General features: G+C 45.7%; 1 protein-coding gene across 1 annotated transcript; it reads left to right on the top strand.

Moving 5' to 3' along the window:
- The first annotated feature begins 337 nt into the window (after positions 1-337).
- Positions 338-12867, top strand: mpz (myelin protein zero). Its single transcript, XM_022769252.1, has 6 exons — positions 338-542; positions 2034-2200; positions 4887-5100; positions 5977-6106; positions 6573-6615; positions 12091-12867. Exons 1-6 carry the CDS (start codon positions 497-499, stop codon positions 12100-12102), a joined length of 612 nt encoding a protein of 203 aa, XP_022624973.1. The 5' UTR covers positions 338-496; the 3' UTR covers positions 12103-12867.
- Positions 12868-14803: the final 1936 nt, after the last annotated feature.

Genomic DNA, 14803 nt, shown 5'->3' with positions numbered 1-14803 from the left:
TGTAATCCAACACATTACATTCATCATGGCATAATGCTGCTCAGAGTTTGCAAATTCGCCCCAAGTTGCCCATTGTTTACCCAATTAATTCACCAGCTACTGTACAGCGCAGGTGCCTCTTGCCTGCGTTTTTCCTCCACTTCAAAAGATAATGTGTGTAATTTGTTTCAATGAGGGATGAAATGGCAGGAAGGGTGGAGGTGGGGATGGAGAGGGGTGAGAGGGAGGGGGGTATGTGTGGAGAGGAGGAATGGGCCGGGCCGGGCCTTGGCGAGGGGTGTGGTTGGGTATAAACCAGGGGACAGTAGGTTTTCTGTTGTTGTCTTGTTTTGAAGCCCTCTGCCCTGGCATCCTGCACCCCTCTTCTCTCTTTTTCTCTCTTTCTTTCTTTCTCCTCCTTCCACTCGCACTCCCTCCAGAGTGGGACTCTTCCTCGACAGACTCCTGTCAGGTCTGCGGCATCAGTCTTTTGGGAGCTCCGTAGAAGCCTGAAACCATGCTGACGTTTTTGGCGCTGGCGTCGGTCGTCCTCCTGGGAATAGGTAAAAAAAAAAAAAATTTATTAATGAAAATTCAAAAATCTTCTTTTAACTTTTATTTTATTTTTGATGAAGTGTTAAACAAGCCCACACTGAATTTCATTTGTTGAAAGTGTAGACTTAGAAATAATTTTTCCAGAGATGGTGGAGGTTAAAGGTTAAATGAGGATGAAGAGGAGGAGCTTTTTCTGTTTTCCTCTTCAATGCTTACCTGAAAATTAATGAAGTTGATGTTAATAAAAAAGGATCAGTAGGTTAAGTAGTGAATTTCACTGATATATAACATTTCCTTTACACTGGATTAATACTAAACTAAAGCATTTAAATTGATGTCTTGGTCTTTGCTGTTTTGATTTCATCCAAATTTGCCATTAGGACACCTGTGGAGAATATAGGTCCTTTTTCAGATGCTGTGTGTCCCAGCTCTGTCCATCTGTGCTCCTCTTCTAAAGCAGGTGTCTCCAATCTTGTGAAGTTTAACAGCACTACTATTATGACTTTTAAACCAAGGGTTTTTACTCTCGAGAAGATGCAGTAGCTTTGCCTTTTTCCAATCCTGTCAGATATTTGCAGTTTTCTGTCTGAATTTTAATTAAAAATGCCAAGTGTGATTTCATTGACACGTTTTGCAGTGGCTGGCTGCACAAACGCCAATCGCTCAAGGACACGTGTAGTGAAAGCTGTGAACTTTACTCTCTGGGTGTCAACAGAGGCAAAAAAAAAAAAAAAAAAAAGCTCATGAACACTTAGGACATAAGTGTTAATGTAGCTGAGAATACTGTGAGTCATCATGATCTGTTCACATGCTTCAAGTCCTACTGAACGATACAAAAAAAAATGGCGTTGTGGCTAATGTTAGAGTGGCAGGTGTGTGCAGCTCCCGGGGGCTTTGGTGGGTTGTTTGAGATGCTGAGTGCATTTTCTATGGAAGTAAAATATTGATTTTGCAGCCAAAACCAAATTAACATTGATCATTTAATATTATTTAAGCATAAACAGTGCGCATGATTAAGCCAACATAATCCATATTAATGGAGAAAATGATGTTCCCCTTTGACTTTTAGAGACTAGCACCAATATTCCAGTAATAAACCAAATATTTTCTGAGTGCATGTCTGAATCAATAGTGGATCTGACACCACTAAATGTGCAGTTTAACATGTGTGTCTGGGTGCAGGAGCCAGGTATTTGGGATTTGTTTTATGGATTTCAAGGAGAAAACTAATGAATGGTGTGCTGCTTTGTATATCTCGTGATTACAGAAGGGATTGAAAAATATTCAGGAATGTGGTGATTTAAGGAAAAATGCAAGTCGTTACATGCGTTCACAGCAAAATTGTGAAACAAGTGTTTGTGTATTTGTATTTTTGCAGTTCATTTTCTACAGTAGAAGGTGGTAAAGGGAGTATTTTTCTTTACACTGAAATCACATCGAACTTGACGGGATGGGTGTTTGTGCATTAACTCCATCCACCTGATTTGTGTCTCCCCCAGTGCCTGAGCAGTCCCAGGCCATAGTGATTTACACCGGCTGGGAGCGCCACGCCCTGGTGGGCTCCGACATCCGACTGTCCTGTTCCTTTTTCTCCTGGCGCTGGACCTCGGAGGACGTCACCTTCTCCTGGACGTACAGGCCCGACGGCTCCCGGGACAGCATTTCTGTAACATACACACTCTCACACGCACAAACTGTACAAGATATTAGGACAGGTGTACTAACATCTGAGCATGCCATCACAGTGAAAAGAAAACATGCTGTCCAACTTCCATATAGTTGGCTGTCACATTCATGAAACCTGTAAAATAAAATAAAAAATAAAAAAAAATTAGTAACTCTCGACAAAAATTCAAAATCAAAGCTGCACTTGATGAAACTGTCATGGAACAATCTTGACGCAAGTGCTACAAAAAAAAACATTTTAGCATCTTTCAGCTTTTTTTTCTTTTTTTTTTGGTGTTACAACTTGCAACTTTGCTGCTTTGATTCACTCTGATCATCCTCATCAAGATCAGACAGCTGTTTCTGTGAAAAAGCTCTGATGAACCCGCTGCACACTACCTGCTCAGCACCGAACAGCAGTCACATTTAATGACTCGCTGTTGAACACGGTGACGCGTTTAGCAGCTGAAGAGCTGAGGAGATATTTGGCATAAGTCTTTAAGTTGGAGTCACAGCAGCGGAGCAACTCCTCCCCTCTTCTCCGTCAATGAAATCCTGATTTTGTGTACTCTCAACTTGAAGCTTGAATCTTTTTACACATTCAAGAAGCCGCACATAAATATTTTAGAAGACAACACAACAACATCCTTTACAGCGACAGAAATGTAGACTTGCCAGCAACGGCTTTGTTTGCTGCCAAAAAGACTTTTTTGTTTCTGCCGTCTCCGCCCCCCCCACCAAAGACGAGCAGAAACTTAGAAGAGGGAGTGGTGCACTGATGTCACATGACCCGATTCTCTACATCAATCTGGAATTCTGCTGCTTTTATATGAGGATGATAGGAATTTAAACGCGGCTGATCAGGATGGACAAATTCACAAACTTTTGAGTAATTTGTAGAGAACTCTAAGCAAATTATCAATTTAATTTAATAAATGACAAATCCAGGAGAGTGTATTATCTAAAATGTCATCACACACTCAAACAATGCTCAATTTATTCCAACACACAAGTGCAATTTGCATGTATTAACTTACTATGGGAAACAACAGCTGCACAGAAACTTTACTCCTAATCTTCTTATTCCTCTTGCTGCCTCACCTGCCTCACGCTCTTTAATTTCACTCTCCCTGCCCTTATCATCCTGCCATCTCTCTAATCTCTCTATCTCCCCATCCTGACTGCGCCTCCCTCTGTCCACCTCCCTTAATCTCCTCCTCTCCAGCCCTGCCTTCTTTGTCCCTCCCCTCTTCTCTCATTATCTCCTCCCCTCACCTCCTTCGCCTTCATCTGTCTCCCGCAGTGCCCTCACTTTGAAACTAGATTTCACTTCTCTCTCTTTTTTCTTTTTTTTCCCCACTTATCTTCTGTCGCTCATTTCTCCACCCGCCTGGACGGATTTACAGTTTCATATGTCTATCTGTTTTCATGCTGCATTTGTCCTTTTAAAATGTCGCATTTGATTTCTGCCATGTTCATCTTATATGAAAGGTTGTGTGTAATTCATGGAACGTGCTCATGTGTCTCACAGGCTCAAGTACTGAGAGCCACAGTTTCAACCAAATTTGACCTTGACTTTGTGGGTCATCGCCCCAAATTAGTATTTCTATTTTAAAAAAACATAATTTCTTTGAACTCTGGATTTAATTTGTGATGACATTTTCCCGCTATAAAGGCTTTTTAGTTGTGCTGATATGATACCAAAGCAATACTATTGTACTTATCTCACTTTTCTGAAAACGAATGGTAAACAAGCTTTTCTACACAACTCATCTGCTTTTCCATTAAAAGAAAACGCCAACGATCTAAATGATTTTATTATGTCAAAAAGGAGCAAGATCAAGACCAACAAGATCTGATCTTGAATGAACAAGATCTTGAAATAAAAACTGGCTAAATTTTGAGGTAAAGCTGCTTGAATCAGTATTTTTCAGAGGCTTGAATGACTGTGTGTAATGTCGCTCATAGTGATGAGCCTGTAGTCTCTGTAGTCAGCCGGCTCAGCTCTATAGAGCGTTTTAGTGTCTTTCAGCTTATTGTTTTGGTTTTTCCAGGCCTGAAACTTTACCATTTTGGTTCATTCTCTGTGTTCGCGTAGCGCTGTTTCAGCCCCAGAAGGCAGCTAAAATCCACTGTACGCTACCTGCACTAGACCAAAAGGCAGAGGGACATGGTTAGTGACTAGAACACAGTGGTTCGTTAAGCAGGAGTTGGTGGAGACCAAAGCAGAGATAAGAGTGAATGTTGCGTTTGCGAAGTTTCACAGAAACGCAATTCCGAATGAATGTTAATGATGCTCTACATCTACGTTTAAATAAGAAAAATGTTCGCTTACAAATTCACCATGTCAACTCAAATAATGTGTTTACATCTTCCACTGGCCGCAAGTGGCCAAAAAAAATCACTTATTGTAAGTTTAAATCGAGGATGATCTATTGAAGAACTAGTAAGCAAAGACCATGAATTTGATTTCAGTCTTCAGTACTTGATGCTTCCAAGACTTTTTTTTGTCTTTATTTTGTACATAACTTCAAAATATGTATTGAATCTGAACCACCACAGGAAGAGTTAATCAGATATAAAAACCACAAAAACAGTTAAATGCAGCAGTAACTCTTCAGTAAGTACTTGTCACCATGGTAACACCACATACATAAACAGCTCAATGTCCTCTCTGTCTTCTACAGATCTTCCACTACACCGGTGGTGCCGCCTATGTGGACAACAAGGGCCCATTCAGGGACCGGCTGGAGTTTGTGGGTAACCCAGGCCGCCGTGACGGCTCCATCCTGCTCAAGAACCTGGAGTTCAACGACAACGGCACCTTCACCTGCGACGCCAAGAACCCCCCTGACATAGTGGGCCGGCCCTCCAGCGTTCGCCTGCTGGTCTTTGAGAAAGGTGATATGGGGAAGGGAGTACAGCGAGTTAGTGAGCCCCGTGGGGAGGGGGGGTTCCCCGGTAAAATCAAATTCGGCAGTGTGTTAAGTTTAATGCCCGCATTGTCTTACATCTGTGTCTGCTCATTAGCTTTCCACTGAGCCCATATGGCATATTTTGGTGAATGTTTTTCGTCAGAAGCCAACTGTTCTCAATTGTTGTTATAATCATTCCAAACTCTGAAATTAATCTCAATTTGCCCTGTGCATCAGACTAAAGCGAGCGCTGTGTTCAGACCAGTCGTGGCGCTGCCTCATTTAAGATTCCTCGCACTTCCTGTTAAATGAAATCAATTACAATGTTATCTCTTTTTCTATTTGAGATTGCTATCACCGCCTCCTTTTCACTTCTTTTCTCCCTCCATCCTTCCCCCTCGCCTTCTCCTCCCATTTCTCTCTTTTCCCCTTTTCCATCATTTTCAACCGTCTCATCCCACCGCCCACCTTCTCCTTCCATCCCTGTCTCACCTTTATTCTACCTTATCTCTCCTTGTCTTCACCTCCTCTTCTCTGCCTCTACTGTACTTGAATCCTTCATCTTTCATTCAACCTTTATTTTACCTTTGCTTTTCTTTTCTATTCTACTTTCATGTCTCATTCCCTTTTCTACCAGCTTTGTTCCCCCCCTTCCTCTCCCATCCATTTCCTCTCTCCTATGACAACCTTGTTTCTTCTCTCGCCCCTTTACTGTTTCTTTCCTCGTACCTTCTTTTTTCTTCTGAACACTCCCAGCCTCCGCCTGTCACTTGGTTTCCATCTCTTCCTCCTTTTTATCCTCAAATTCTCAGCGCTCTCCTCTCCTCTTCCTTCTAACCACCCTCCTCTCCTCTATCCACAGTGCCCATCCAGGCTGGCGTGATCACAGGGGCCATCATCGGGGTGGTGCTGGGCCTGCTTGTGCTCATCGTGGTCATCTACTACCTGATGAGGTTCCTGGTGGCGCGCCGTGTCTTCAGCCTCAGTGTCAGGTCAGTGCCCGGCCTGTGGCCGGCGGCGCTCTGCCAGTCGTTTCTGTGCCAGGGACTGGAGCTGAGGCCAGAGCCCATCCCTGGCACCGACACCTGTGTGGCCAAGCTGGCATAGCTGTGGTGCCACGATTTGATTTGGTTTGGTGTGCAAGGTTTAGATTTGAAATTAGTCAGCTGGAAACAGACGGATAGGAGCAAAGCAAGATGATTGAAAGTGGTGAAGCGAAGGTGTCTGAGTGTATGATCCACTAGATCATGAAGATGATGGATCCATCATCTTGCTCATACCCTTCCAATCTTATTAGATCTTAACACATGGAGCACCAGGGGGGCTGTGTTTGACACAGGGCCAGTAGATTGAGTTGATGTTCTCTTTATGATGGCTGCCAGGCAATGCTGCCCTGTGACCACTGGAGGGAGAGATAGATTCGACATTCTGACATTGTCTTTCTTTTGTCCCCTCCAGCAAACATGGCAAGAAAAAGAAAGAGGGATCACAGCAGAGACAGGCAAGTTCCCTCCACTCCTTCTTCCACGTCCCCTCTTCCTCTTCCACCTCCACCTCCTGCTCCTTCTCCTTTGCCTCCTTTCCTCACACACTCCATCCACCCAACAACACCAAATGCAACAGCCTTGTTTGCTGTCACATTCACGCGCAACATGGTAAAATGACGTCCTTTTAGAGAGATTACAGTAGCATTCAATTCAGTGTTTGAATATTTGTTCGGCACAGGAAACGTGGTGTCGGAAGGAATATTCATCTATTCAGTTGCAGCGCAGCCACACAATAGCACATATCCAACATGACAGTGCATAACGGCACAGTTTCATAATCGCATTCCCCAAATGCCGGTCCAAGCTGCTCCAATATGTCCGCACACATAGCCGTCTCCTCCTCGCAGCAACATATCAACCGCAAAATAACATGTCATTCAAACTCTGCCCGGCTAACACTAATAACAGTGTTCAAGCTGTTAAAATTCTAGTGCTGTGTGAACGTTCGAGGGGCTTAAAACCCCTGTACTGTCCCTCCTCTCCCACTCTCTGTCGTGGCCCTCACTCCTCCTTCAGCTCCCTCAGGGGGGCCAAAACAGCACGGTACTAGTAAACAGCCATGGGGCAAAAATCAAACCAGCGACTGTGAAATGGCTGAGGCCAGGTCACGGCACTAATGCTATTGCTGTATTGAATGGGACTGTGATTTGCTCGCTGTGGGGAAATGGACAGGAGCTACTGATTTCGCTCACTGGGAGTCAAATGAAAATCACTGGGCCTATTATGGTCTGGGCTGTTATCAGTGGTTTTACGCTGCTGCACGCCAAGGATTGGGGTTTTTTTTTTTCTTCTCTCCCTTCTATTCCTCATGGGAGTGTGATAGCCTCAAGTGGTGGATTAATCAGACATTTTGGTGGCTTGTATTCTTTTGTGCATACAAGGCACCAGGGCAAGTTCTGTTTGATTACTCTGTGGTAATGTGGGGGCTGGATGGTTGCGGGGGTGTATTGTAATTGACTGTACGCCTTGCATGCTGATAATGGGGAGGGAAAAAAAAAAAGGGGGGAAGTCAAGGGATTTCAGTTCAAGGCGTTTTCCTAAATCAAAAATGAGCTTTGAAATGAGAAGCGCGCAAAGATATCTGAGGCAGGAGATCAAAGGTGTTATTGTGACAGCGAGTCATTTAGCCGCAGGTATAAGCTAATGTAAAGATGAAGCATCGGCGGCGGCGGCGGTGGTGGCGGCGTCAGGCTTCTCCCGGCAGGTTAGGAGTGCAACGTCTTGCCCTTGCGGCTCAAACCTAGGGGGCGACACCAGTGAGGGCCAACCCATCCTACTACCTCAAACAAGTGCACTCGCTCTCAACTCCCCGGAGCCCTTCTTCCTCCCTCTGTCTTCTTCTTTCCTTTCTACTGTCGTTTGATTGTCAGGTTACTCTTGAGTTGCAGTCAGTTGCTCTCAAGTGCCTGCGGCGGGTGACAGTGCATATATGAATAAATAACTCGCCGCCGAAAGGACACTGAAATATTTGACAACGTTGTCATTTACAGTTACTCTCCTGAAAGTCTCGGCTTGGAGGAAAAATACACCGCAGAAGCAGCTATTCCATCTGAGCTCACACTCACTTATTTTTTATTTTTATTTTTTTATTTTTCCTCTCCTCCGAGCTGATCCCTCTCTTGTAGCTACGCCACACACAGAGCACCCACGGGATTTTATAGTGCACTCATAAGTGGTTGTTTGATCAAATAGCCCTTATTAGGAGGCTCTGCTGACACCACACAATTTTCTATCAGCCTCACCATCTTTGTTACTTTCTGTTTGCTTGGCTTGCACTACAAATCTCCAAAAGGCTGTGGGTGAGCGAGTGAGTGAGTGAGTGAGTGAGACAGAGAGACAAAGGAACCCCGTGGTGTGTGCTACTCCCCATTAGGTGGAGTTGTGGGAGAGGAGTTTACCCCGCAGCCACACACATAAGAAAGCTCACAGGGGCGAACCCACACACACACACACACACACTGTACTGGAATGATAATTGAGTGCACTCGGTATCGATCTGAGCTCAAACACACACACACACACACACACACACACACACAAACCCACCCCACCCATTCTTCTTTCCGTCCCCCAATTGGCAACCCCCCCCACTTCACTTCATTTCACTCCCTCCCTCGATCTCTCATTCACATTCCCTTTTATCCGGTCCCATGTCTCTCTCTCTCTCTCTTTCTCTCTTCAGTTGCATCTTCCTCCTCTCCCTCCCTCCCCCCCCTGTTGTGCCTTTTGACTTCCTCGCTGACCATGAGAAGCATCTGTCTGTCTGTAATTCCCCCACTCACCTCCCCTTCTTACTCCCTCCCTTGCTCTGTTGAACCATCCCTCACCCTCCTCCCCATCTCCACCACCACCACCGCCACCGCCGCCTCTCTCCCTTCCCAGTTTCTCTTCCTCTCCATCCTCAGGTCTGCTGGGTTTTGATCAGCTTCGGTTCTGGACAGAAAATCACTACCTCTCACCCTTCATCTGCCTCTCAATCTCCCTCCTCACCTGTCACTGTCTTCTTTTTAGTATGCAGCAGGGGACGCAGCCACTTACCTACCTATCTATCCCCCCCCCTCCACCAGCCCTCCTATTTTGCCACTGTACCCACATTTCCTTTGAAGTGTGTGCAGCTCCTGTAACAAGGGTGGTTCTGCATTCTGCCTAAGCAGGCTGGAGTGTGTTTACGAAGCAGCCCCGTCATTAGCGTGGGAGCTCTGCAATACATTGCAGCACAAAAAGAGCCTACCACTGGATGCATGATGGTAAACAATACAATGATATATAAGAGAATCCAAGTGTGATTGAGGGTAATGACACCGGATGGACTGCGCCGCAGCCCCGTGGAGCCGGATGTTAGCTGTAACGAACGCCTCGATTGCGGTCTTATCAAAGTGCGTGCTGCTTTTGCACAGTGCATAATTAAAGATGATAAATTTTCTAATGCAATCAGTGGGGTATTATTAGTCGAAGCTTCAGCGAGAAGAAGCAGCCCCTGGTGTGCTTTCCACCGTTGACTAACCTGATGTATTAGAGCAGAATTATTTCAGTCTCTAAACCTAAATCAGATCCAGCATGCTTCCTGTTCACTCTGTCTGTCCATGGTAACACTTCACAGCAGTGCACTGGCCTGAAGTCAACCTGTGGAAGTGTGTTTTTTTTTGTTTTTAATAATACACACTGTTGTGAAAATGTACATATGAGTGAAGTTTTATTCAGTTCCATCAAAGCATTATCCTGTACTTGTGATACTTTTCAATAGGTCAGCTCGCAGGTTAATGCACTGGAATAGAGCTATTGTAAAGTGAAGTTTGTTGTTGTCTTGACATTATCTCCACTCTGTCCTTCCTAATTTGTGCTCAAGTAGAGCCTCATTTTACTTCACACACACTCTTCCTCCTCTTCCTCCTCTTCCTCCTCTTCCTTTCATAGATTTCCTTCTCAAAGATGTTTTTAGACATTGCACAGACAATATCCAGAATAAGTGGGAGTGAATGGATGGATTATATAAGTGCTAGTTGGATGAATATTTGAAGCTGTTGTTGGCCTTTTTTTTTTTTTTTTTTTACACAAATATCATGAATCCAGTCAAGCGGGTCCAACCACAGCTACAGCAAAGTGGTCTGGGAGGTCCACAATGAATAATTAATTCTCCCGCACACTTGAAACTGAAAAAGGCTGGATTTCAGCTATTCAAATTAGGTTATGGATTCCATGTGTTTCAACAGTATTTAAATGACTATATTTTATACATGGTGCTGCATGTCCTAACTTCACACAGAAATATAGAGACTGAAAATGTTTCGTAGATGTCTAACAACAGTCACGTTTCAGTCAACTTTACACTTACTTAGTACTTACCTACTATTCAAACCAGTATTGGTCAATTCCCTGTGTGTGTGTGTGTCTGTGTGTGTGTGTGTGTGTGTGTGTGTGTGTGTGTGTGTGTGTGTGTGTGTTATTGATCAATTGTCACCCAGTTGTCACAGGTGTTTGGAGCCGGCCTGCCACTGTGTCCCATCCTAACGCATGGTTACCTGTTTTGTCACCCCCTTACAGCTCTGGACACCGCCCCCTCTCACTTGCTACCCCCTCCCCTAAAAGGACTGTCTCTCTACCTCCTCACCCCTTTCTTGTCTCTCCGTATGTCAGTCTCTTTTCTCCTCCTCCTAAATGTGTTTTTCTCTCCTCTTCACACAGCTCCACCCATCCTGCTAACCCCATCTCTCATCCTCTCAACTCTAACGTACCCCATCTCACCCCCCTCCTTCCTTACCTCCCTGCCCTCTCTCTCTCTCTCTCTTTCTATCTCCCTCACGCTCCTTTCCTCCTGAAGTGACTCTCCTCCCCTGTTCTCCCCCCGACCCCCTCTCCCTCCTCCCCCACAGGGCCCCGTGCCTCCCGCTGACCCCTCCAAGGTGAAGGCGGCCGCCTCGGAAAAGAAGAAGCAGGAGTCACGCAAGGATAAGAAATAGGATACGGGGAGGGGCTGGGGCGGGCTCGCCAGCTGGCTGCTCCAGCCCGTGCGCCAGGCGGTGGCGAAGTCCCAGCCCAATCAGCAGCAGCGAACCATAGTCAGAAAGACAGAGAGGGTGGGGGGGGGAGGGGAGGAGGGCCGGGTGCTGATGACCATCGACCTGGAGCTGACCCGCAGAAATGGGGAGCAGGGGCCCAGCGGTGCGAGAGGGATGGGGAGATCCAAAGCGCTTGGCCTTCTATCCCACCTCGCCAACCAGCTCACCTTCAAACAATAGACCAATAGGGAGGCAGGGGAGGCCGACAGGGGGAGGAAGCTGTTGAGGATAGGAGAGTGGGACGTCTACTGAGGAAACAGCAGAAGAGTTACCCCGCAAACCTACTTTACACCCACCACAATGCCAACCTGAGTCCCTGAATAAATGAGTCAAATCATATCTGCTCTTGTCACAGGCTGATGACTGTAGACGCAGCAGCTATATGGGCCGAGATCTAAGATGTCGTGATAATCTCTTACACCAGCTGGCACCCCAAGTACTTTTGTCAGGTCATAAGATATGCCATTTGAAGCGAGACCCTAAGACGGCTGGGTTTGATAACAAAATCTAAAAAGCAGCTCCCCGGGTTTTGCCTTTCTGGTTCCTTTCATTGTGATCCTATCCGCCGAAAAAAAGCTTTCTCCAAGTGCGTCCGATACGCATCACGAATCCCCAGCTGCAGGGACAAGCCAATTTGCTTTTTCTCGAAGGCGTCGTGTCAAACTCTAACTCCCCCCCACCCCCACCCCCACCCCCCTCACCCTGATCTTCAGTCTTTCTTCTCCTATCCCATTTCTTCCTCTTTCACTGTGAATTTCCTGACTTTCTTGTTAATTCAAATTATAGAGGTGATTTATATGCTAACTGCTCTATCCTGTTTCTCTTCCTCTCTCACTTCCCTTCCCTCTTTTCTTCCTTTTCTTTCTCCTATAGATAAAGGTCTGACTTCTCCATGACTGCCTCCACTCCTCTAGTCTGCTCCCTCCTTTTCTGCCCAGCCTGATGCAACCCCCATTATTTCCCATTATCTCTACTCTTTCAAGACAGCATTGGCTGTAAGAATGGTCCTACTATATCAGTGGCAACAGTGTCAAATAATTTTTACAGCGCCTCATCGGAGACCCTGTATGCGCTCATTGGGCAAACTGTAAAACTGTTTAAGGCCTAACTATGCACATAACTTCCTTAAGAGGAACCCGAAAGACATCCCTCTGTGTTTAGAGTCCCCTGAATCTTCCCCCTTAATGTTTACGACTCAATCACACACACTGAGCGGAGCTGTGAGTGCACTCTGGACTTCAGATAGAGAAAAAAGAGAGACAGAGAGGGAGAGGAGAGTGATAGTGGGAGAGAAATATGATTCCTGCTCTCAGCCAGCGTAGATAGAGGTTCAAGCCCTCGAGCTCGGGGTGATTCAATCCTCTCACATTTGAGCTAATGGAGGTTGTCGCCGTGTCCCTGCCCTGGCTAAAGGGGGCTATTTCTGGCGCTATGAGAGCGTACGGGCTTACTGTAACAGCTGCACATTTTTCAGCCAACAGGGGACGGGGGGGGGAGGGAGGGTGGAAGAGAAAGAAAGAAGCAAGCAGGGCGGGCGGTAGGGGGAGCCTGCTGCGCTGTTTGTTGCATGGGGCTGTCCGCTGTTGACTCGACGGCCGGCGACTGACGAACCCGGGATGACGTCACGGCCCCCCCTCACACCCCCCCACCCCCCCCTCGAGGGGCTGGCGGATGCTCTCAGGAGTCTGACAAAAGGGCTTACTAGGAAGAGGTGCAGCTTCTGTGCTCTCAGTTATTTTAGGTCCAGTTAATCCGCTCGCGACTTTCTCCTCGCCAGCCCAGGGCTAATTATTTTAGCGCGTGCTGGTAACCAGATATCTCTCTCTACATCTCCCTCCCTGCCTCCTCTGCTGTCTTCGCTCCTCTGTTATTCTCTCTTCATCTCAGCTCCCATCTTGGGATTCATCTCCTCCCACCAAACCCGTGTTTCATTCTCTCTGTCTTTACGTCTTTGGCTTCCTTTATCTCTTCCTCTTCCTGTCGTCTAGTGATTCTGCACTGCATTATTCCCCCACAGAAAAGGCCTATACACAATCCACTCCACTCTTTAAGCCTCTCCTTATCTGACTGCCAGGCCTACAGCTCAATGCTCTGCTCCTCTTTCCTCTCTCCTGTCCTTCCTCCTCTTCCACACCCTCCTACTTCTCTTTTTCAAACTCAGTGATGGACATCTCTCTCCCCTCCGTCTTGTCCAGTGATCGCCGAACGTCCTCTCTCTTGCCCTTCAAAATGCCACCTCCCCCAGAGGCATGTACCCTCCCCTCAACCCTCCTTCCACCGATCCCTTACTGTCTTATTTCTGCTGGTTCGAATGCCAAAATGCTTTCCTCTGCCCCCAACTGGCAAAGGAAGGAAACACATGGGCAGAAATCGGCCTCTAGTTGTCATTGAAGACAGAAACTTATAATCTAGCTAGCTCTTCTCCGGTCGCAAATACGACGCGTGTTTTTATGTATATGTGTGTCTAGTTAAAGAGTGTTTAAAAGAGATTTGATATAAAGCAAAAAAAAAAACCATTATGTTACCCTAAGTAAAGCAAATAATGTTTTCTGAGACATTTTTTACATGTGTACAAAGAAAAAAACACATGGAGAACATATTTATCGAGGCAGTGAAGAAATGTAATTGCATTGTATGCAATATGCATTTATATTTCTGACCTTGTGTGTTATTGATGGTACTGTGTGGCTGTGTCTTTGGTGCACGTCTTATTCCGAGGTGAAGGGAAATCGAGGTTGTCTTGCAGTGTCAGAGAAAACACGAGGGGTGGGATGAGGGTTCGGTTAGCCTCAGATTCAACGCGAACGTGGCTGGGGAGAAAAAAAAAAGGGGGGAGGACTGTACTTGCTGTGGGAGAAAGCTTGGGAGGAAGAGACTTATCTGGTGTGTTAAGCCAAGCCAAAAATCCTTATGTATCACTACAGATAGAGCCTGCTCTTCCCCCTGAGCTTTCTTTTAAAGGTGCTCCTTCCCCAACCCTGAGCCAAAGATGGATTGTGATCTGCGTGCTTGATATGCAGGGTGGATAGTGTAGACTTGAATGTTCCTTTAAAATTCATAACAGGAATGGAGGTGCTAAAGCCCACATCTTTATAACTGGAGATCTGTTTCACTAGTCGCTGTTTAACTATCCAGTCAAATGGATTAGTTAGAATGTTTTCTTCTTTTTCAGCAAAGCCACACAGACACCTGACATAAGACAGCGTTAAAATGCCTTTTTAAAAATGTTTTGTTTGTATGTATTATGAACTGTATTAGTCATAGTCGCACAATAACATCCCTTCATTTTGAAATGACTGGAGCTTCTTACATATTTTTTACATTTATTTTAATGCTTGTGATAATTCCAGAGCACTAACACCATTGGATGACTCTGTATAATATGTTGTAAAGAGAACGTAAATAAAAATTAAAGCCCCATGCGCAGCTGTTATCAACAGGAGACAAAGTAAACCCAGCTGAAAGTGTCTGCAGCCTCCTTTCTTTCTCGTCCAAGTCCCAGACATTGAGTAAATCTGTCACGTCTCCGCAATGACATACTTTCATGAACATTTCAAAAGAAGAAATTCCTTCCAAAATGAGATAT

Source organism: Seriola dumerili, unplaced genomic scaffold (genome assembly GCF_002260705.1).
Source record: "Seriola dumerili isolate Sdu_G_001 unplaced genomic scaffold, Sdu_1.0 BDQW01002429.1, whole genome shotgun sequence".
Taxonomy (NCBI): Eukaryota; Metazoa; Chordata; class Actinopteri; order Carangiformes; family Carangidae; genus Seriola; species Seriola dumerili.
The sequence above is the reverse complement of the archived record's forward strand: the minus strand, read 5'-3'. Positions and strand labels throughout refer to the sequence as shown.

Excerpts from the sequence above, each read along its gene's own strand:
- mpz (XM_022769252.1), top strand. The coding sequence starts at position 497 with ATGCTGACGTTTTTGGCGCTGGCGTCGGTCGTCCTCCTGGGAATAG. Across the intron at positions 5,101-5,976 it reads CCTGCTGGTCTTTGAGAAAG|TGCCCATCCAGGCTGGCGTG; the intron begins GTGATATGGGGA and ends CTCTATCCACAG. Across the intron at positions 6,107-6,572 it reads GTCTTCAGCCTCAGTGTCAG|CAAACATGGCAAGAAAAAGA; the intron begins GTCAGTGCCCGG and ends TGTCCCCTCCAG.